The 23497-nt window shown below is 39.7% G+C and overlaps 2 protein-coding genes across 4 annotated transcripts in view; both read left to right on the top strand.

Annotated features, from left to right (window-relative positions):
* Positions 1-19605, top strand: part of pir (pirin) — a 29893-nt gene extending 10288 nt beyond the window's left edge. For all 3 annotated transcript variants that reach the window (XM_087133087.1, XM_022231122.2, XM_022231123.2), the window contains one exon: positions 574-19605. In XM_087133087.1, coding sequence (XP_086989213.1) covers positions 574-588 — 15 coding nt within the window. In that variant the 3' untranslated portion in view covers positions 589-19605. The remainder of the gene's footprint in view (positions 1-573) is intronic.
* A 493-nt stretch (positions 19606-20098) lies between these two features.
* The window catches only part of LOC110977239 (rho GTPase-activating protein 7-like), a 144356-nt gene continuing 140957 nt past the window's right edge, over positions 20099-23497 (top strand). Inside the window, exon 1 of the mRNA XM_022231180.2 lies at positions 20099-20364. The gene's annotated coding sequence lies outside the window, so the exon portion shown is untranslated. The remainder of the gene's footprint in view (positions 20365-23497) is intronic.

Raw genomic sequence — 23497 nt, 5'->3', positions numbered from 1 at the left:
TTTGTTTCTTTGAAAATGAGACAAGGAAACAGAGTTTGATTAGGAGATTATGTACCCCATGAATTCAAAAATTAAATTGGTGTGAAATATTTTACGGCTTTGAGGTAGAAAAAATGAGCATCTTACAAACACTGTTTATGAATTAACAATGGGAATTTTTACCTCACAGTATGCTTGGAGTTTTTGTAATTGTTCTTTTAATTTTTAACTGAAAAAAATTTAATTAACACATTAATATTAAACATTAATATTAAACAAATTCATTTACAATGATCTACCTGGATTTCATTTTGGGTAATTCAAGCCAATAAATCTGACTTATTGGAATCAAGATATTGTAGAAGAAAAACATGCCATCTGATTCCAAGTTTGTTTGAAATATATTCTTCACTGTTCTCTCTTCCTGGGCTTGAAAGCAGTGGTTGTGGCTGTGGATGATACTGTAAAAGAATCCTCAGTTGCGTGACCAATTGTAGTCATTTGCCAGTGTGTTTTATGAATGAACTCCTATGGAATGACTGCCTTGACATGTTACATGTGTGTTGCTTCATGTACATTCTCAATCCACTGCAGGACCCTTTGTCATGAACACCCAGGATGAGATTCTTCAGGCCATCTCAGATTACCGCAGTGCGGTCAATGGCTTTGAGAAAGCTCGCACATGGCGCTCCAAGATGGGTAGTACGTTCTAATCTGTCTGAAAGTTCAAGATATGACAATCCACAGTACATCTCCCTGCATGTGCAAACCAGGTAGAGGTAGGGTTTATGTTGCATAGTGTCATCATGTTGGTTTGTATTTATGACTGTTTATTGCTTTCTACAAAGTGGCTTTCGTGATGGAAAGGTTAATGGTTGGAAATTGAGCTGGTGTCTTCTGCTTGTAGCAGGTACCAGTCCAAGCTTATATATGGGCAAAAAGAGGTACAGAAATGACTGTCTAAATGGTACGTTAGGAATGTCTTGCTTGTTGCATTTGAACTGTTACATATTCAAGAAGATGTATTCAAAGCATAAGCAAGGTGCTTTCTGGTGTCAAGAAATATTGAATGTTTGAGATTAGTTGAAGGGATGTCACTGTTTCATGCTAATGCGAGGAGTTTATGAAAGCAGGATTCTCAGCTGGTGCCTATTTTACTACTCAGCATGGAAAGCCTAGGTTTAGTCTTGAAATCAAACAGTCATGAGTTATACACACAGAAATACTGGAGTATGTCATTGTAAGTTTGTTAAAGAATCATAGGCTTATTAGATATGACACGCCACATCCATGTACACTGTTAGCCATGTCTAAACACTCTGAATGACAATGATCACAATGTTGTATTGGGTCCGCAATGTACACTACATGACAGTACATGCTTCTCTTGATACACAAGAAATGCCTGAAATATCACACACAACAAAAGCTTGGCAAGAATACACGTACATAGATATGGTATCTAGGAAAGCAGCCACTGAGAGGTACACTGGACAAAAGTATTAAAATCCATCAGAAGAACCACAGGCATATGTGGGGACTGCATAAGGCAAACAAGGGTGGTAGCTCAACCGTACAGATAACAGTGCTCGCTGGCTAACTGGGCACTCGCTCCTCCTCACACACATCACACACTGGCAGTCATCCCTGAATGCCAAACACAGCCACCAACTTAGCCAATTAACCAATTCAATTGAAGAATACATAGCCTAAAATCTAACCACTTCCTCCCAACTTACAAATAACAGGGTTCATCTTATATCTAAGCTCAACGTTCCAACAACTGTACTCGAAGGCATGCACCGTCCATGCACAAAAACTACATGCGGCTTCACTGTGCATATACGATGAAACTCTTGCACTTCAAGACAATACTACCTTATATTGCCAACAATTTTCTTTTGTTACTACTACTGACACCTTACAAAACTAGCACCAAGATTTCCGATGATAAAACGCTGACAAAGTATGACAGAAAATTAGTAGATGTTATCCACCAATTTTAAACAAGTTGTGGTGAAAATTATCTCAAAATTACCGTCATTTTGGGAATATTAGGCACGGCTTATACGTTGATTTTGCCTGTGAAAATGGTCGGAGGGGCTTGTATTGAAGTCTCTTTCTTTTGAAAATGTGCAGTTTCTTTTTTGTTTAATTATTGGGGCATAAAACAGGACCTGCTTTTTCTATCTATTTTCAATCTTGGGGCAAGGGACATGGGGCCTCTTCCTACTTATTTTTCTTTATTAAGATAAAAGGGATCTTTTTCTTTTTTTATTGGAGGAGAGCACTGAGTTCTATCTCTTTTAAAGATGTGGTAGCTCTGAAAAGAGCTGTTGGTTTTGATTGGACGGAGTAGTTGATTCACAAGTGGAATCCTTCGAAGTTGCTCTCTTCGCTGTCGCTGTGGAAAAGTTTGGCCAAGTCCGCTTCCAACTCGACCGAGTCCTCTACGTCAGACTCCCCTGTCTCTTCCTCTGTAATGATCTTGGCCTTGATGAAGCCGTTGATGATGGTTGATGGCTTCACAGCTTTCCAGGCAGCGACGATCCAGTTGCACACCTCAGCATGCGTGGCTCGCCGCATCCGTTCGGTCTTGGTGAACATGTGTCCAGGCCCTCAGCCATCCACTCCTCTCAGGCCTTTCTGATGTGGAGTTGAAAACTCGGTTGACTGAAATGTCAAGCGGCTGTAGTTTCTTCGTGAGGCCACCAGGGATCACTGCCAGTGTTGTATTGTGCTGAGTGTGAAACATCTTCTTGACGCTGTCTTCCTTGTGGGCTGTCATCGAGTCGAGTACGAGTAGAGAAGTCTTGTCGAAGAAGGCATTGGGGCGGCCACTATAGCACTGCTGTGCCCACTCGTTCATGATGTCAGTGTTCATCCACCTTTTTTTGTTGCACACCACTGCAACACCTGCAGGCATCTTCTCTTTGGGGGGCGTGGTCCTCTTGAAGATGACCGTAGGCTTGAGTTTCTTCCCGGGATGCAAGGATGTTGCTATAATCTAGCATGAAGTGGAGATATCTCACAAATTTCTCAGTTTTCATTTCTTGCAAGATGCCTTTTGCCTGAGATGCATCCTCTGGGGTTACCATGTCTGCAATACCACCGGCCATATTTTCCATGTGTAGTGTAGTTTGTCTCCATAGCTTTCAGGCTCCTTTGCCTGCTTGGGAGCCATCTTGTGCTCTTCAGAGCACTAAAGTGACAAAGGTTCTCATGAATGATACTGCCAATTTCCTTCAGCTCATGTCGCTTCTTTGGGGAGTAGTAGTATATCTTAAATACTGCTTTCAGTATCTCCTCAATCTGGCCAAGTACGGAGCAGTCTTCACTGCATCAAGTACAGCTAACTCAAGTTTATGTTCAATGCAGTGCAAAATGATGATATGGGGAACACGCTCAAGCAAACGCACTGCATCACCACTTTTTCTCCCCATGCTTCACTATCAACAATCCAAACAGTTTTCAAGGCATCATCAATGGCATTTAAAACCCCTGCAGCATCTGCATGTTTAACAGGTTGACATGCAGCTAATTTTGTGATAGATTTCCCATCATATATGAAACGAACATACACGGCTTCTTGCTCAATGATACCGGAGTCGGTGCTCCCATCATTGAGAACTGACACAAATCTGGCATTTGCAGTGCTCTTTTTTGTCTTGGCCACTTCTGCTTGAGCCACGGCCCCAATAAAATCCCTGCATGTGTGGTCATTGATGTACATGTCTTTTATTTCAACACCATTTACTTGCTGCAGGTTGCACATACCGGCAAACTTAGCAATGTAATATCCATCCTGATGCTGCGGTCATGTAGTAATAATCGATACTCAATACTAGGCCTAAACTTACTTGAAGATCAGCTCAGGATTTCAACAATTTCAGGGTTACTCATAGTCACACCAAAATTCAGTTAAATGCGACTATACCAACATGGTTCAAATTAACTTTTGAGAATGCACGCACAGTACCGCAAAGTGGAATCAATAAAAAGCATTTTGTAACGGGTGCCCATCATCCCCTTGAGTTGCAGAGATCACGCAATGAATGAGTTGGATTACCAGTGAACACGTGTGACTACATCGCCTCACGTGGTCTGCAAGTTTTCAGCAACTTAAGAGCGTTTTCAAAACGAGTGGATTCGGCTCAGCCTTCTGTTTCACTGGTTCTAGTCAGAGCTTGAACATGTGGTTTTGAACGCTGCTTCAAAATGGCTGGAGCCAACAAAAGCGAAGTCGAAGCTAAATCTACTCGTTGCAAAAATGCTCACAGTCGTTTCCTACGCGTAGTATCAGATCGCCTGTGCAAATACATGTACACGTACGATCCTCATGAACTGAATTACACGTGCGTAACAGATTTGTACGCGACGTAATGGATTTGTCAACTTGCTGCGTGTAGGATTTGTGGTCGAGTCAAGTCAAAATTTATGCAGGCTATCAATTTAAATACACTGAAATTCTAGTATATAAACTAATTCCCTTTAAAATAAGACATGGTTTACAAAAATATGCTTGTTACAATGATTTTGGTTGAAAAATGGTTTTACGCTTGTAGTTGTATGTGTACAGAATTTTTTGAAGTGATCCGGAACTGGCTGAACCGATCCGGAACGAGGGAAAAGTGTCGTCGTCACTTTTGTTGATCTTGTAAGACACAATTAAAAGCTTAAAAGTTGAACATATTTTACCTGATGCGTCCGAATACAGTGAGTAAGAATACTCTAAAACCTTCTGTATTGGGGTACCATTTAGGAAATTAATTTGACTTTTCCAGAAAATCAGTTCTTCATGGGCTTTATTGCTTACGAGGACTGGAGCTTCCCAGCTAACTCTGCTGTTAATGCACCTGAATAGTTCTCCAGAGCTGAACAACTTTACCTATTGCAACTTGAGCGGATATGATCTGGCCTGCAAATTCAGCTATCTCCTTGACCGGAACCAAGTTATTTCTTTCCAAGTTTTCCAGCATTCTCTCTATCGAATGGACGATCTTTTGCGCTCTTCTTTCAATAATGTAAACTTTTCCTTCTACTGTGTTCCAATCTAATCCTAACCATGTGAGTTTGGTTTGTGGTTCCCAAGTGCACTTTTCCTCGGCCAACAGAGAACCGAAATCTTTCAGATCCCTGTGTACTTACTTCTTGTGCAGTTGCCAGGTCCTTAGCTCCCCCTAAGTCATCGTCTAAAAATATTATTATCTTGTGACCTTTTGACCTCCAGCAAGTAATCACAACTCACGTGATCTTGGTGAAAAAATATGGTCAGAATCAGCAAATTTCCAGCATATTATTATAGGAGCTTTCATCAATTATGTGGAGTCCTGTCTGGAGTGTCTCCCATCTCATTTTGTCCCTGGAAAGATACATATGATTTGTAAAGAACATCTCTGAGAGTGTATCTTACCTAAACAGCAAAACTTTTATCTCCAGTTGACTGTCCAGACCAAAAGAAATGTCCTACCATCCATACAATTTCTTTGAAAAGTGTATATCCAAGCCCACTTATTCCACACAGACGACAGAACTTTCCACTTGCCCATGCCAGAATTGGCAGTCTCATTGATCAAGAACTAAAACTGTGGATGAAGCACCGTTACAATCATGTTCACATCATTATTAAAGTCGCCAGCAATTATTAAGTCAGCTGACAATGCAAAGGGGGACATGTCATAAGCAGTTTGTCTCATCTATAGACCAATAGGCCCCAACATACTTTTTTCCCTTCGATTTGAGGCTCTTTATTTTGCCATGATATTGACCAGTTCATTCTCTTCATACCAGAGATGTCAAATGTGACATGCTCCAACAAAACCCAGACAAAGTTGACAATTTTTGTTTTTCAGATTTTGCTGTTTTCCAAAATCGCCAGGTTTTCAGCTTTATAATGATATATGATATTAGTAATAAAGCCCTGACAACTCAGATAATGAGATAAATAGCTTTGAAGTGTAGGAATTGTGTGTAACTGGTGTTTATCTGCTTTTCAAATTGTGGAATGGGAAATGGGGTGTAAGAAGGAATGATTTGTTGAGCAATGGAAATGGAAGCGAGAGGTCCATTTTGGCATGATATTTCTGTTTAGTTCCTATAAAGTAATATGGTGGTAAATATGTCGCAAGGCCCTTTTGAAGATTTTTTTCAGAATGTCATGAATGAAAAATGTGTCCAATTTGTAAAATTTTGCAAGTTACATTTCCAGGCAAGGGTTCTGGAAGCGCGCTATTACTAGGGGTCAGCTTTGAGGCTGTACTCCTGTTTTTCGAATTTCGGACGGGCTGTGCCCAGTTGAAAATTTGAAAACACATTTGTAAATATTTATCGTACACGTTGTCAAAGCCGTATGAAACATGCGTGGTCTTCTTTCACTCTACGTTAATGTGACCATTAATAAACAAAGTCCACCAAAACCTTCATATTTACATCTGTAATTGTTCCTTCAATACTGACATGGCTTCCCTTATGGATTGAAGCTACTAACTGTACTTGACGCAGTGGAGGATCAATCAATACCTCCGCTCCTCTGAAAAATTCGTTTGGAACACTCATATCTGGGCATTTGTGTGCCTTGGTTTGTTTGTTGATCAGAATTGTATTTGGGGATCTCCCTTTCTGAAAATCCCTCAGCAGAATAATGTCACCTTCCTTCAAACCAACAAGCCTGTTGTCATAGACGATCGCTTTCAGTACTCCAGTACTATGCGAAAGAGATACTTCTAAAGCGTTGTCCGTTCTTTTCATTTTCACAATCTTACATCGAATACCTCTGCTCTGTGGTTTGTTAGTACTTCCCAGCCTTTTTATTTTGTGGATGAACTCCATGTTGGAACTAGTTTGACTGCGGTATCTGCAACAACCAACTGTAATGTTTCGTGACTCTCGTCTCCCACAGCTGGAGCAGGAGCGTGCTAATGGTATGACGTCACTGATCTTGTATCTTGTTCGTGATTGCTCAATCTTATTTAAGTAGTACCTTGTAAATATTTATGACTACATCGGTGTATGCCATTGGCTGATTTCATGGCTTGTCTTTCAACTTTAAATCCCACCCAGCAAAATCATCTGGCCCATCACATTGTTATACTTTTGGGCACAACACATTTTTTGGCAGACCTCCCAGGTTTTACTGGGAAGCAGCAAAAGACAGTGGTGGATGGCCATAATTACTATAATTAATAATGGCGTCCCTGGGTGTAGGCTTTGGCCTTTTCCCACTTCATTTCTCCTAGCATATTTTGTGCAATTCATGATGGCTGTGAAATGAAAAGAATCCAGCTTGTATTCCGAAGTATAAATGGGTATACCACATGTACAAACACGTCACGGGTGTGTACACACAAGGGAGAGTTACTTCAAAACATATCTTCCCATTATTTAAATAACCTGAAACTTTGCATAGTTGAAGATTATTATGTGCAACTGACAACCGTGGTGCTGGCATGGCAGATGGCAACTCTCTTGGTGGCAATTTGGATGGGTCCCGAAGAAGTTGAAAAGCTTTCTCTTTGCCATCACGTGGACACAGTACCTGGGTGCCGCTGACTGAACCTGCATTTATGTGAGGAAACAAAAGCTGGTTCATTATTAATATTTCTTGGCCACAATGACTCCATGATCTCAGAAGGTTTGATAAATTTGCAAGGCCTGACAGCCATGTTTTGGTGATTTTTAGTACATGCAGCTCAAAAAGAACTTAAAGTGTTAACAGCACCTTTGCGTTTAAGGGGCCATTCATAAAGCATGTACGGGAGAGGGGTAACCTTATGTAGACCATACATACTGGGGGAGGGGCTTTAAAATGTCGACATTTCGTGCGTATTTATTCAAGAAATTTGAATAACGGTGTTATTTGGAAATAAAAGTAACAAGGCTGTTAATTAGATACATGCACTTCATGTTCTGCAAGGACTTGGTCCCTGGTAGAGCAACAAAATATGGCCTCAGGAATTCTTGCCAGTCGTATGTTGGAACAAACACTTCTCCTGCCTCTGAGCCGACAATTCTTGGGATGTTGACGCCAGATATAGAGCTGCTCGAGACACCATTGTGTGGGCAGCCATCATGAAGTTCAGTGTCAAGTTTCTGTTCAGGCCTTGGATGGTGCGCTTTGCAAAGTACCATAACACGTACCTGTTCTTGTTCTGTCCGGAACAAGTATCACAATGCAGGTGACTATCTGTTTCACCTGCACCGAATTTGGCAAAGAAGTCATGAACGTAAGCTTTAGTTGAGCTTCACGACTAACCCCCAAAAGTCCACACTTTCTTGGACACAGAAAGTCCATTGGTTCCGGCTGAATGGGATCAATAGAAAAGTGCACCTGTTGTGCATAGTTGAATGAGTAGTGGTTTGCTTCTTCACGGTTACAAGGGAGGTTGCATCCCAGCACTACTCCTCCAAATGAAGCCTTTGCCTCACTGACCATGCTCCTAGAAAGGTTTTATTCAGCAGCCACAAGGTGAAAGTGCTCCTCTTGCATCTGTACTCAAAGTAGCTTGTGTTCTTCCGACAGGTTGGCACTTCTGTAGACCACACTGTTACGTCATTGGCACTGTCAGCAGAGGTCACTCATTGGTCTCGTCAATATGAATGGGGTGTATTGCTTCCAGAGTTTCCAAAATGTTGAACGTTTAGTGATCTGACCTTCAGGAAGCCCTGTTAAATGAATACATCATGAGCATTTGTAAAAATAAAAGTGAATAAAACATTTCTAAACAAAAAGACAGGGACAATCAACTGGTAATGTATTTCTCTTTTACTTAGCCTGAACTGAAATATAATCTAATCTAATCTCCGTACAGACCGTATACAGTAGAGGAATTTGTGTAGATCTTGTACAGTACTGGCTCCCAGAAGCTTTAAATTTGTATTAATAATTTAAACAAAATAATGCCAAATAAGTTACTTCATTGGATGGGCTTTGGGAAAGGATTCAGCTAAATAACATTTTTGTGTACATGTACCTGCAATACTCTTGTCGTGCAAAGACCTTCTGTAAAGTGCATTTCACCACCCTGTCTACACCACTGACATTACAATGAATATTCATTATAAAGTTGCCACCAAAGCAGCTGATCAGCTGCTTGCAACAGCTGAGGATTCCTTGTTGACACCGAATTGCTAATGGCATTTTGTGCATTAAATATACATACATGCAGCCAATAATATCTGCATAGTATGAAGCTAACACTGTGTGTAGGCTGTTTTTTATGTTGGCGGGTATGAAATTTTAGCAACGAAAAGTCAGCAACAACTATCTCAGACTCAAAGCATCATGAGCATGGTTGAGAAACACATGCTCAGTGCTCAGAGTCAGACATGTCAGACCATGCGTTTCCAAAAAGCTTTTTAGGCCTACAAGTAAACGTAAATGTTCCTTCCAACTTAAGAGTGTGTTTCATTATTAGTCATTAAGTTACAGACCTTGCTTTATAGCAGAGAAATTATCCAAAAAGTGAAGTGATTTCTTGGCAAATTTTGCATGGTCTTCATGTTCAAAGTAATTCACATTCAGTATTACAATTTACAGACATTTAGAGCATAGGTTGGTTTACATACATAAAATGAAAATACATCGCACAGTGTTTGCAATGAACCAAGTTCTGAACCTATTACAGTAGATTTTGATTTATAAGTTTCTTACGGGTTTCAATGAAGGCTGGATCCTCATGCAAACAATTTCTGTCTGAGTGGCAACAGAAGTGCAGCCCACACACTGTACAAGAAACATACGTCTTCAGTTCAATACGCTTTGCCTCATTCTGTTTTGATTTCCAGTCGCAATAAGTACAGTTCTCAGCTTCTACCCATGTTAGTAGGTACGCATGGCCTGTTTTTGGCCAGTACTGAGATGGATTTGCTGGTATTTCATCAGCTGCTTTGAACATGTCAATTATCTGTACTACTAGCTTCTCCTTCAACTCAAGCTGACCATAGAGCTTGTTCTTATGCATCTGTCCTGGATTATAGTCTCTCCATTTTTGTGTACTGTATGAAACAGTTTACAGTAACAACAGGTGAAAGAAGAACGTCAACCACCACCGACTGACCTTGCAGAGAACCCTGTACTTGTTAACTGGTCAGACAAATCGACCCTGCCCATATTTTGGTTGTACTCTTTTACGACATCTGGACGGGCCACGGACATGTGGCCAATGTATTAGTTTTGTTATCTGTTACCTGTCATTGCACCGTTTTATGTGATTGTGCATTGTGAATGTTACTCATAAGTGTTACTACTTTCTTGTCTTTCTATTGTAAAATCAAAAGATCATCTTCATCTCTGTACCAGCGAACTTCACCACACTTTACACGTTTAAATTTGTTGTCTGTCTATTTCAGTTCCTTCGAATAACCTTTATGATTTCCAACTGTGGTTCGACAAGTAGACGTTTTTGCACTTTCAAGTCTTTGAATAATTGTGGTGATGTGTAAAAATTATCCACGTACAGATGACAGCCTTGGTCCAGCAATGGCTCTATCAACTTGAACACACACCGTAACCTAGAGGTTGACTCCTAGCCGATGGCACCCATGTACAAGTCAAAATTGTACATGTATGTGTAACCCGATTGATCTACAAGGACCCAAAACTTGTACCCCTACTCTGTTGGCTTGTCAAGCATACAGTGTATTGTCTGATTCCTGAGCATCCTTTCAATGCAATCATTCACTCATCCCCACTGACTGACTGATGAGGTTGCAGCAGATTTCTTTATACTTGATTTATGTGATCAGAGAGATCAGCTAACTTTCTTAGTTTACCATATTCTTTATTTTCTTTGGCCTGGTCAAATATGCAACATTGCCAATATGGCATGGAATATTCTGAAGCTCATAATGGATGTTGCTGGATTTATTTTCAACTGTTTAGAATCTCTCCAATAATATCTGAGTGTAGACAACTTGTAGATCCCCATGTATATCAGAGTCCAATGAAAATGGACATCTCGTCAGGAGACACGTCCTTCCACCATTAACAAATTACTTGCTGTTTCAGCACTGTGTCCTTTTAGTCATTTCCAAACAGCTTAATACAACGTGAATGATTAAATACATTCATTTCACTGCAAGTAGTGCAGAATTTCTTAGTGCAAGAGGATTGTCCTGATTAACTTCACAGGTCATACATCTGTAAATCTAGTGACAAGCATACTATTTTCTTGCCTCTACGTTTTGTCTTATAGTAACTCTAACTCTTGCAATGTCTCCAGCAAAATGCTGATTGTGTGGGTTGGTTTAGACCCTGAATACATGCATAGCAATGCTACCTGTCTGCAGTCTTTAAGACGTCCAGAAATTGTCAGCCCTCTTCAATAAACCTTTAACATAATGACTTCATGGTTTGGTTACTTATGTGCTTCCCTATGGCAGTGAGGTGTGACACAATCCGTCAAGTCCCCTTGAGAAGTGCACATGAAAGCAAAGCATTACATCATTATGTTGGAGGTCTATCCCTCAAACTGTTTCTTCTGCTGCGTCCGCTTTTTATGCAGTTGGGAGACTAATGTTCTATATTCTTAACTTGGTTGGTAAAATTCATTTAAGTGATGAAACACCAATGGCATAACTGGGACATGTACTGTTTGCCTCGTCTAAACCTTCAATGATACACCTTTGTCTCATTTGACAGCTGTTCTGGTGTTAAAAGAAAGACCGAGGTATTGCTTTTCCCCCTTTGGGACATTTATCAGAGATATGTTGACAGTTTTATCATATCTAATAGATTGGTGGCTGTTCAAAATGGTTTCATTTTTCTCAAAAAATAAACTCCAATCAATTCATCCATGCATGGACGGTGGTGAAATTGACTAATTTAGGACTAGGGAATGGAACACCAGGGGCATATCTTTCTGGGATGCTCAATGATACTGTCAAAAATACTACCTGGAAAGTGGTCCAACAATCACAGATAGCAGCTTAGAATTTCCCTAGGTGCTTCTTATGACACAGTTTAGTCATCATTTTCAGCAGTTGTAGTCATCACCTGTTGCAGTGTGATGTATTTTTCCATGTTAAATTTCAATCAGGGTCTGCAGCAGGGAAAATCTCACGAATCCTATCATCTGTCTCCTTTTGAGAGTCCAAAATCTACGCCGCTCATCCCCGTTTCATACCCGCTGCTATTGTGTACGTGACTATCGTCAAGTGGATGAGCTTTTACTCTGCCTGAGCCCACCCAGTGAATCCCGCAAATAATGGTTCTTATTCAGCTGAGTTTTTTCTTAGTTTATCATTGATGGCTCATCAACCAGACTTGACATACCCTGCTCCTTTTCCCGATCTATGGGAACCTCTTCTTTAGATTGTAATTGAATTGTACCTAATTGCACAATCAGTGCAGTAGTAACCTCTTCGCTGTTTGCCAGATAAGCGCCCAATCATTCTCCACACAAGAGAAACTGGGTCCACCTCTTCTGCTGTTTATCTCAATTTACGTAAACCTCCTCCTGAGATTAAGGAAGTGCTTTGTTTTGATTGGCTTTCATGTTAAATAACTGAGGGAAGCAGCCCTCAGCTAACTCCTCCTGTCCAAAAGCACGAGGCAACTTAGTAGCCATTGAACGTAACGTCTTGCAACACTTTCCTTATTGTACAGATTATGGAGGACAAAGTAGGAATTTTATTCTTTGAACTTGTTCCAGAGAATGATCTGTTAAGCGATCTCTGTGGCTGTGTACATGTACATTAATTCTAATAGGTGTTGAGACTTGGAGTATATTCATGTTTTCCACAAGGCATAATGTAATTGATGTATACAGTTTTTTTGTTGTATCCTCTTTGCTGCTTTCCTACAAAAAGCTTGGAACAAAGTTGGTGACTGCCCAGGGTCAAAAACATCACTGTCCTTTGGGGTTTTTTTTCAAAATAGATTTTGGAATTTGCTAGTACATTAGCAATCACAGTAATCCAAAGGTCTTGCTGAAAGTTGTATTAGATACAACAAGCGGATTTTGAAAATTTTCCATCAGCTCTGTTTGAGACACTTGATGCCTATCAACGGGGAGGCCGGGTGATGCATTTTTCCAGTCTTTGTCAATTAGCATCTCATGAGCCTCATCAGTTGCAATATTGGAGGATGCGTGCCCTTTAATACTGGAAACTAATGCTCCTCTTTCAAAGTGCTCAAATACTGGCTTAGGAAGTCCATACATCTGACTGAGACGCAGAGGGATCAAGCAAGAGTAATTCTGTTTATCAAAAGCAGGAAAAGAGGACCCATGTTTTGAAGAGCAGCCAGTCGGCCATTCTGATTACCATTATGAATTGCAAGAAACATTGGCATATATGAAAAACAATCCTTTCTCAGAAAATTATTCCCAGATATGAATGTTTTTAATTTCTTATGCATTTTAACAAAAGATAAACTAACTGGCCATATGGACACTGCAAAAACATTTCCAGCACTATCTTCTACATCGCGGAAATATGACAAACTCCATCTCCAAATATCTTCAAGAACTTGTTTTGACTCTATGAATTTCATCATTTGTAAGTGACAAACAAGCACTAGTAGGCAAGACATTTGTACATGTATATTCAAGGAATGCTTGAACTGATAAGGGTATCATACACTAAGAAAAAAATCTGGGCCATTTTGAAACTTGCACTGGTTTGTTGATTCTGTAGTGTACCCTGCTTATGGGTGGTTTGGGCAACAGGTTTGTTGATTCTGAAGTGTACCCTGCTTATGGGTGGTTTGGGCCACGGGTTTGTTGATTCTGAAGTGTACCCTGGTTATGGGTGGTTTGGGCCACAGGTTTGTTGATTCTAAAGTGTACCCTGCTTATGGGTGGTTTGGGCCACAGGTTTGTTGATTCTGAAGTGTACCCTGCTTCTGGGTGGTTTGGGCCACAGGTTTGTTGATTCTGAAGTGTACCCTGCTTCTGGGTGGTTTGGGCCACAGGTTTGTTGATTCTGTAGTGTACCCTGGTTATGGGTGGTTTGGGCCACAGGTTTGTTGATTCTGAAGTGTACCCTGCTTCTGGGTGGTTTGGGCCACAGGTTTGTTGATTCTGAAGTGTACCCTGCTTCTGGGTGGTTTGGGCCACAGGTTTGTTGATTCTGAAGTGTACCCTGCTTCTGGGTGGTTTGGGCCACAGGTTTGTTGATTCTGTAGTGTACCCTGGTTATGGGTGGTTTGGGCCACAGGTTTGTTGATTCTGAAGTGTACCCTGCTTATGGGTGGTTTGGGCCACAGGTTTGTTGATTCTGTAGTGTACCCTGCTTCTGGGTGGTTTGGGCCACAGGTTTGTTGATTCTGAAGTGTACCCTGCTTATGGGTGGTTTGGGCCACAGGTTTGTTGATTCTGAAGTGTACCCTGCGTATGGGTGGTTTGGGCCACAGGTTTGTTGATTCTGTAGTGTACCCTGGTTATGGGTGGTTTGGGCCACAGGTTTGTTGATTCTGAAGTGTACCCTGCTTCTGGGTGGTTTGGGCCACAGGTTTGTTGATTCTGTAGTGTACCCTGCTTCTGGGTGGTTTGGGCCACAGGTTTGTTGATTCTGAAGTGTACCCTGCTTATGGGTGGTTTGGGCCACAGGTTTGTTGATTCTGTAGTGTACCCTGCTTATGGGTGGTTTGGGCCACATCCTTCAGGCCAGCATCCCAGTAAATTTTTGTCAATACCTCTTGAAAATTGTTCAGAAGATGCGAGTCTCCACGATAAGGTATTACCCAACCAAGTGAGTCACCATATTCATATTTTATTTCAGACAAAAGTTTCAAAGTAGCACCATCTCTTGCAATGACTAAATGATTGTTTTGCCTGTACGTACCTCAAAGGCACTGTCCAGTAGTCCAAGCGTTTTTTCAATGTTTCTGCAGAATCAGCCTTAGTTAAATACATACAATTAGCTAAAAATTGGACTTTTATTTTTATTTTTTATACATTTTTTCACACTTATCTACTGGCTATTAAACCAAAAATTAAATACATAAAACAATTGACATGGCACAACAAACAGAAGACGGCTATAAAAAAGCCAGTGAATGGCAAAATGGAACAGGTGACCAGCACCTCCACAGAGCCATCCTACCACATGATGACTCCCCCCCACCAAAAATAAAACCAAATATTAAGTGGAAAAGACAGGTAGAAAATGAACAAAGAAAATAAGAAAAATGGGAATTTATTAATATCTGCAGCTTGCACAGCGACAGTTGGACACCCAAGTACATACATTATCGGATTTGAAGCTAGAGCTGAACTTTGTTTTGTAAAATTCCAAAATGTGGGTCTTGAATGATGAAAATGAAGAATCTGATCTAGCTTCTCTTGACAAGGATCACTTCTTAAGGCCAATTTATATTTCTGTCCCGGAATGCTCTGTTTAGTCATGGCTGTATATTCTTGGAAAATGCTGTAAAACATGGGAAAAAATTTTGCTTTCCAAACTTGTTACCTCTGCCCCTTGTCTGTTTGTCAGACAAAATTTTTTAAAAGATAAGTGACTGCAAATATATGTTTTATTATATGGAGACTCAAGATCAGAGGCCGATCTCATAGTGCCACTTAAGCGGAAAATTTGTTTAAGCGTGAAAAAAACTTGCTTGACAAATCATGTTACCTGCTAAAACTTCTTGTGATATGTATTGTTTTGGAATGGTATTTACCTGTCTTTTGGTTAGCATGAGAATCACATAGAGTTTGAGCTGGTAACCTTTGTTTATTAAGCAAGATTTTTTTGCACTTAAGAAAATTCTGTGCTTAAGCAGCTCTATGAAATTACACAAGGGATATCTTCACTTCCAAAGTAATGAAGGAGACTAAATGATGCATCAGTATAAATTTCCAATTGGCAAAAACACTGTGGGTTTCTAAAGCATTATCACTGATAAGTGTCATGCCTTTTCGCTTGCAATCGTGTCTTATCAATCAAACAAAATGACCAGAGAAGGAGACTTCACCTGGTGTTTTTGCAAAAATACAAATGTTATGGTCATTTGACAAGATTGATGGAGTTGTTGGATACTTTGCAATCTCAACATATCACTTATACTTGTTTATTGGAAAAGTCTTATTGCAGGTTTGACAGGCTTGTACTTAGCTTACAGGACAAGTTTACAGGAGTCCAAGGTGGCAAGAGATTGCAGAGGTGCGGCCAACAATTTTTATCAGTTTGATTACAAATCCACCAACTTAAAATAATGAAATTTTGAAAAAAATGTTGTTTTTTTTAAATGTACATGTACTTCCAAACCAGGCGTTAAGTGTTTGTTTTTTTTTAAATAATAAACTGTTTTCTCATCTGAATGCAGTGTTTTTAGACTGCTAAAACAGGGTTCTTTTTTTAATATACTAAAAACTCAAAGAGAACTTGTCAGTAATTATGGACATGTCTCGGGTTTCAGACCCACTTGCTGCATGCAGGAGTCTGTCGGATCAGACAACTGGAGTTTTTTTTTCACTTTTTTCTTTATGGCCGTGTTTTATATCATGCTCTGTAATCCACTGAATAACAAATGGTAAGAGTTTCATAGACAGATATCACAAATTTTCCCTTGCGGTGGCTTTTAGCCACTGTCTCAGGTGAAATTGTCAGGGAGATTGCTTTTGTGTTGAAATATCTATCCATCTTGTCCCAGCTTCAGGGAATCCACGTTGTCATCTGTCATGTTACAATCTGGTCACTGATTACTCCTCAGAGTACAGTACTCCTCAGAATAATTTGAAGTATTTTTCCAACTGTTCTCTCTGTCAGGGTAAATATCTTCTAGAATGTTGGTACTGCTGTCATCCCTGTCAAAAAGTGATATGACAACCTTGCTTATATTTCACTTAGGAGGTATTATATTTCACTCGATGCCTTCTTAGAAAGTTGTTTGGATCACTCACCAGAGGGCAGCAAATACTTCGCCAACCCTCATTGAAAATGACAGTCACAGCACCTAAACTTCAAATGCAGTGGGCCCGTAAGGAATGTGTTGACAATAGTCAAACATCATTTAAACATGTTTTAAACCATTTTATCCTTGATACACAAGGGTTCACCTTGATTCTTGATAAACTTTGGTCTTTTATTGAGTGAATTCAGTCTACTATTATTGGACACAAAGACAAAAATTAGTACAAATACTTTAAATGTTGTTCACAGTTTTTTACCAGTTTTGTGAAAAGTGTCATCAAATTTCAAATGAACTACAATTCACAGACAGAAAATTGAGGGGAAAAAAGTTAAATTTGGCTGTGCTGCTCATTTGCAGATCCCACATGCAAGAAAAAGGCTGACTTGAATAAAATCCACTACCATTTGTAGGCTGTTGACAAATTCTGTTGTATGTGCATGGCTGAAGACTCCTGCTCTGATAAACTCCTGCAAATACATGTACTTGCAGAAAGCACCTGAAGTTGCTTGTCACATGGTTGCAAACATGTGTATATGATGTACCATGTATTCAATCTAGTATTAATACCATTACCTTAAGGTACATGTAAATGATTTACTTGGAAGTATTGGTTCTCATTTGTATTGCATACGTTTGCTAACGTTTCATTTGTGTGAGTTTGAGAGCCCTCATTCCCTGGAGCAGTCACTCGATGGGTTATGCACACTGCATTCAACAGAATAATTCTATTATATCAAGGTACATCTTTTACTTTAATGTATGGTCACCATATTAGACAGCCATAGGCGTATATTTAGTCTTCAAGACGTTTCTCAACAGTTTTATGCCAGTTCTCACAAGTAAAGTTTAGCCGTTCAGTCTTTTTTTTTTTAGTGTGTCTTCAATATTTAATGGCGTTTCTTGAAACTGTTCTTTACATTGAGATATATATAAAGAGATTTGCTTGAAATTTGTTTTGTACAAATTCTTTATTGCGCTAAGGGTGTACATATTCACTGGAATTCCACAGACTGTTTCAATTTTGTGTACATATACATGTAGTACAAGGCAGTACTTGAGTTCATTGAATTGATGAGTCGTATTTGTAACTGTTGACTAAAACATAACCACCTTGTACATGTACAGTTGTCAAAAGTCAATACTTGACTTTTTACGAATGGATATTTACGGTAGTGAAATTCATTTTCACAAATATTCATTAAATGCAAATTTTCATGTTTGTACATTAATTATGCATACTTCACTTCACATATTATAAATTATACATATTTTCATATTGTTTGTTTCAAGAATTTCATGACACTTTTAAAAACTTACATTTTTATTCATGTAAAGAAAAGTGCCAAAAGAGTATTACTGATGTGAAAGACATGTTACACACAAATAGAGAAGTTGATGGGCAATTCATTTTCGATTATTGTCACAAGCTTGCACTTCACTGAGAGGACCTGGAAAGATAATTTGGGGACTTAATCCCGGTGGCATTCTCCCTGAAAGGTTTATCACATTGTGGTGAGAGGATGTGAGGTGAAAACGTTTTTCCCTGGAGGAGTTGGCAAGTACTGTGACCCATTGTGCTTGTGAGCCTTTCCTTGTTTAGGCAGATTTTAAGACCTACAGCCACTGGGATTGAGGAAAAATTATCCTCAAACTTCTATAAAAAGGTGATTTCTGATTAGAGCATGCATTTTCATCCCTGAGGTCATTGGAAGAAAATATCCAGTAAGGGACAAGCTTCCGCTCGAAGGCCATAAAAGATGCTGAACTAACCCCATGTGTCCGAATAATTCAAAGGCATTTTGTGCAGCATTTCCTTTCCATAATACTGCTCTCTATACTCAAGCTATATTTACCTGTGTTTTTGGCCAGTTATTTTCTTGTATCTTAAACACACAAGAGTATATACTGCAGCAAATATTTTTGACATAACATCAAAGAAAATCCGTTGAGAAAATTTCATCTCAGGTTATCGAGGGAGTTCAAGAATGAAGACGATGCACATGTTACCATGGTGATACAAAATTGCACGGTAATACAGTTAAGTTAAAAGCAGCAACCTTTGTCCTGAGTGTTGAGGGAAAAATAGGCTGTGAGTTGTCACTTGTCAAAAACAGCATGTTAGGCCCCAAATTGTGTTTCGTTCTCGTGATAAATTAGGCATTTAAACCATTATTCTGAACTCAGAAAAGCTTGTGCCCATGGCAACAGAAATCACCATTAAAATCCTATGTTGGAACTTGAGTATTATAATTTATGCTTGACGTTGCTCTGTACTAATCCTACATGTACTTAGCCTAGATGTTCCGAAATCGACAGATTTGGTTGTGCAGTGCGGATATGGGTTCAGAACAAAGCATGTGCAATTCGTAGATCAGAGAAAATCAAGAGAATTAAAGAAATCACTTCAAAAATGACAAGAAGCTCACTCCTTAAAACACATTTTATATTGGGTTGTGTGGGTTTGGCTTTTAGATTTTGTGATTATTTGTTTTAATTTCCCATAACCTGTCTTGTTTTCAAACCAATTCTTTGTTTTCACAGATACACATGCAACATATGTTTAAAATGTATGAAATATTCATAAGAACTATGTTCTTTGTGCCATAAATAAGGTTTGTCACTCCACTACAGTTCTGTTTATGTAAAGGTGTATGCTGTTGTAATTAATGAACTCCTACACTGAAACTACCAGTGCAGGAACTAGAAAAAAATCGACTTGGTAAATTAACAAAGAATAAATCTAATGCCTTGAGAAGGGCAAGGCACTGTAACTCCCCAAAGAGAGGAAGATTTGTTTTATCTTGTCAGCAGAATGGCATTTGGCCTCCATCCCTTGTGCTAATCTCATTTTTCTAATGTAATAAAAGTGTACAAGCAATTGTGACTAGACACAATTGGTGCTGTCACAGAAAGACACCAGAAGACAAAGCACCAAAATCTAGCAATTTGAAAATACCAAGAGAATTCAGATTTGTATATGTCTGTGGTTGTTGATGTATTATGCCACGTTGAATCAAGTGTGTAGGCGGAGTACAAATTCAAGGGGAAAACCTCCCAATTTACATAACGGTGTTTTTCTGTGAAGAAACCTTTGGGGCTGTCCAAGCATTACACATTAGAGTGTAAGCATATATATATATCTCTCTTACTGCACATGCTTATTTTCACAACAGTCCTCCAACCATAACTGAACAGCCCACAAATGTCTGGAGATTTAACTGAAGTGGCCAGATTGGAGTAGTGAGGGAGTGTAGGTTTCCAAGCTAAACAGTGGCAACACTGTCCTCCGATTGCACTAAGAAAAACACAGAGAAAGTAGAAAGGGAGGTGGATAATAGATGCAGTGTTCTGCGAAGCTTGGAGGGAAAACGGTGAAGGTATTCCCAGGAGGATTCCCTGCTCTGCTAGCATCCTCTTCTGATGAGCTGCTCACCAACACGTCTTCATTTCATTCTAAGCTTGCCTAAGAAGTAGGCTCCTCTGGTTACAGGTGGCGGGCAAGGTAATAGAGTTTGGCACCCTGCATCTAGGTAAGTCAGATTGAAGTTAAATGAGAGTGGATGTACATGTGTGTTGTTTTTGTTTTTTGTGCAAATATGAAGTCTGGGTGCGTCACAGAATTTGCGCTTTTGATTTATACTACTTGTACGTGTATGTGACTATTGGCCTTTACCAATGGTTTGGGGGGTTTGGTTTGGTTTTGGTTTCTTGACTACTGCCTTTGGCAGTGTGTGGAAAAGGCGTTTTTTGTGTTAAAATTTCTCTTCCTCCCCGCCCCCCATGTGAGACTTGATTAAACCCTTTGCGAGTTGAAGTGTTTATCAAAGTTACCTCAAGAAAAGACTCTCATAGGCATTAGGAGCATAGCATCATGATGACATCATCAAAGGTGAAGTGACACACCTGCTACGTTGAACACTTTGCAGGCCATTATCTCCAGAACGATATATCTGACTGGGTTGAAACTTGGCACAAACACTAACCAAGAGGTGTTGTAAGTAAAAATTGGGAAGACATCATGATGACGTCATCATGATTGTTTTAAAGTTTCTCATTTGTCTTATTTCTTTTTTTAATGTATCTCCTATGTTTGTTTTTTTACAAAATTCTTTTAACAAGACTTGGGTAGGCCAAGTATACATGTGGTTGTTTGGAAACTTTTGTAATGTTATGATGACGTCATAAAAAATATATATTTGATTTGCATACTAAATAACATCTGATCCACATGAAATTCACTTGGAAGTCAAACTGAAATTCTTTATCATATTTGGGAAGTGAGGTCATGATTAGATCCTTATTTGAATTTTTATTGACTTGTGAATATTTACTATTTTCTTTTAATCACCTGCTCAAATTCACTTGAAACTTTGGCTTTGAAATAGAGTTTAATAAAGCATACATCCCATGTTTTGATGCAGTGATGACATAATCCTGTGAATTTTCACTCACTTTTCTGCAGATACTGCAGACTTCGTAAGCATTTTTACACTATATGTATATGTTTTGTAGCACATGCATGCATGGCAAGTTCAAAAAACTTTAGAAATGCAGAAAAGCCCTCTGTTCTTTTGCAATTAGGCATGTAACTGTAACATATCCGCTTGCTGATTGTCAGAACCCCAACAACAGATGGTGTTCTTTTCCAGTCTTTTGTGTCCTGTTTCGTGTTGGCAACTGTCTGGTTTTTCGCCGGGTCCCGTCACGGTGTGAACTCACCGCTCACTCGCCGGATCGTTTCGATGATTTACGGTGGTTTTATACAAACCTACGTGGCAAATGTCGCCCAGTTCACTGTTGCTTGAGTTCGTTTCACTGCCGCTGCCACCATGTAAAGTGTACGGGACCGTTTTAGGAGGATGAACGGATGGACAGAGGAGAACTAATTAGGACTCGACTCTGGTGTGGTTTATTCATGGATAAGACGCCTAGTCTTGTTTCCAGAAGCGTGACATACATTGTGTGGAAAAGAACGCCATCTGTTGTTGGGGTTCTGACAATCAGCAAGCGGATATGTCACAGTAACATCTGGTTGCTTGTGATAGTCCTTTTAGGTGAAATGCATCCATTCTTGAACCACTTCCTGCCAGGTGGAATTTGCACATATGCCAGATGAGTTTCCGCAAGATTTTCAAGATTTTTCGTTTTTAAAATTCTTCAAAAATTCATAACTCCATTTACTGGAGTTTATTGCTTACACGTACACGAATGACTGTCTGGTGGCTTCTCTAATCTGACAGACAACCTCCATTGATGCCTGAGTATTTCAGTTGGGCCTACCGCCCAGTAAAGAGATCCCAGATTGTGTGGTATTTCATAAATTCCTTTGTTCCCGAAATTGGCCGAGTGCACGGGTGCTGAATGCTGCAAACAGTGGTACTGCATACTGTTTCAAAACAATGACGGATTACCTCTGCCAGCTGAAAATGATGGCAATTCCCAGCAGCTCGGTCTTTTGTTCAGAGTAGGGTCTTTTGTTACATTTGGGGCACTTCGGTTATGCGTACGAACCCAAGCTACCCGGTACTGGGAACCCCAGCACCAAGTGGTTAAGGGCAGCAATGAAATTAGTTTAATGGTAAGATGAATGTAGGTTGTGACAGCCATGCTTCTGAGTGGACTTGAAAGGATAATCTACTTGACTATCTTTACAAAATGTCCACACTTAATGAAACCAGGGAGCACTTCCATGCTCCCTCACTGGTAAACAGAGATAGGCTAGTGTACATTCCCACCGCATCAGTGCAGAGAAAGTGCATTCCAACAGAAATGGTCGTACATGCTCACTGATGCATCCTTCGCCCAGCGCACATGAACCTATGCACATGTTGAGTTTCTAAGAAAGGGGTAGCCCTGCCATGTAAAAGCGTTTCATCTCTTGTTCCTGATATGAGCAGATTGACACTCACTGAACACTTACTGGCTTTCACGCAAATGTGACAGACAAAACCCTAGCAGTAATGTGTAGGCCTAACTTGTGCTTAATAACTTTCAGTTCTATCTTCATAATTTCTTTAGAATTCACACTAGCAGACAAGTAGGACAGTACTGATTGTTAAAGGGGTTGCATATGCCCAGAGCTGCAATTTTATTGGGACTGGACACATACATGTAGATATGTTTCCTATCCAAAACAATTCCATTACATGAGGCCTTGGGTGGCTTGTTCATCAGCAATTCAGATTCATCTCTGTTTCTCAAATGCAAGGAGCTCTGCTGACTTTGCAGTGATTTCATGGCAGAGGAGTCATTTGATTATAACCACAAAACATGAGCATGATTTTTCAAAAATGAGATTTCTGCGATGGATGTAGTGAAATGAAATTTCTTTTGCAAAGCGAAACCTTGGAAAGAATTTGTCTTATTGCTCTGGCTAAGCCTTGCATGCCTGCTAAAATCTATATGTACCAATATACATCTAGGGTTTAGCTTCTCCGTTTGATACTGTTTTTGTTTTTACAACTGCCATAGAGAAAAAAATGCATTAAACACAAAGGCAGGTACAAAAGAAGAAATGAATATTTATTGCCCAATTATGTAGTATGGCACCACATGTAAAAAGTAATGAAGATAACTTGAAATATTCTAAACAAAAGCAAAGCAAAACTTTGTCAGAATCTTCAATCACTTGTGTTCAGTGAGAACGTGTCATTCTTGCAACAG

This window comes from Acanthaster planci, linkage group LG02, assembly GCF_054643075.1.
Source record: "Acanthaster planci isolate LZ-2023a linkage group LG02, COTS_SCS, whole genome shotgun sequence".
Lineage (NCBI taxonomy): Eukaryota > Metazoa > Echinodermata > Asteroidea > Valvatida > Acanthasteridae > Acanthaster > Acanthaster planci.
Note: the sequence above shows the minus strand (reverse complement) of the source record. Positions and strands in the feature narration are given on the sequence as shown.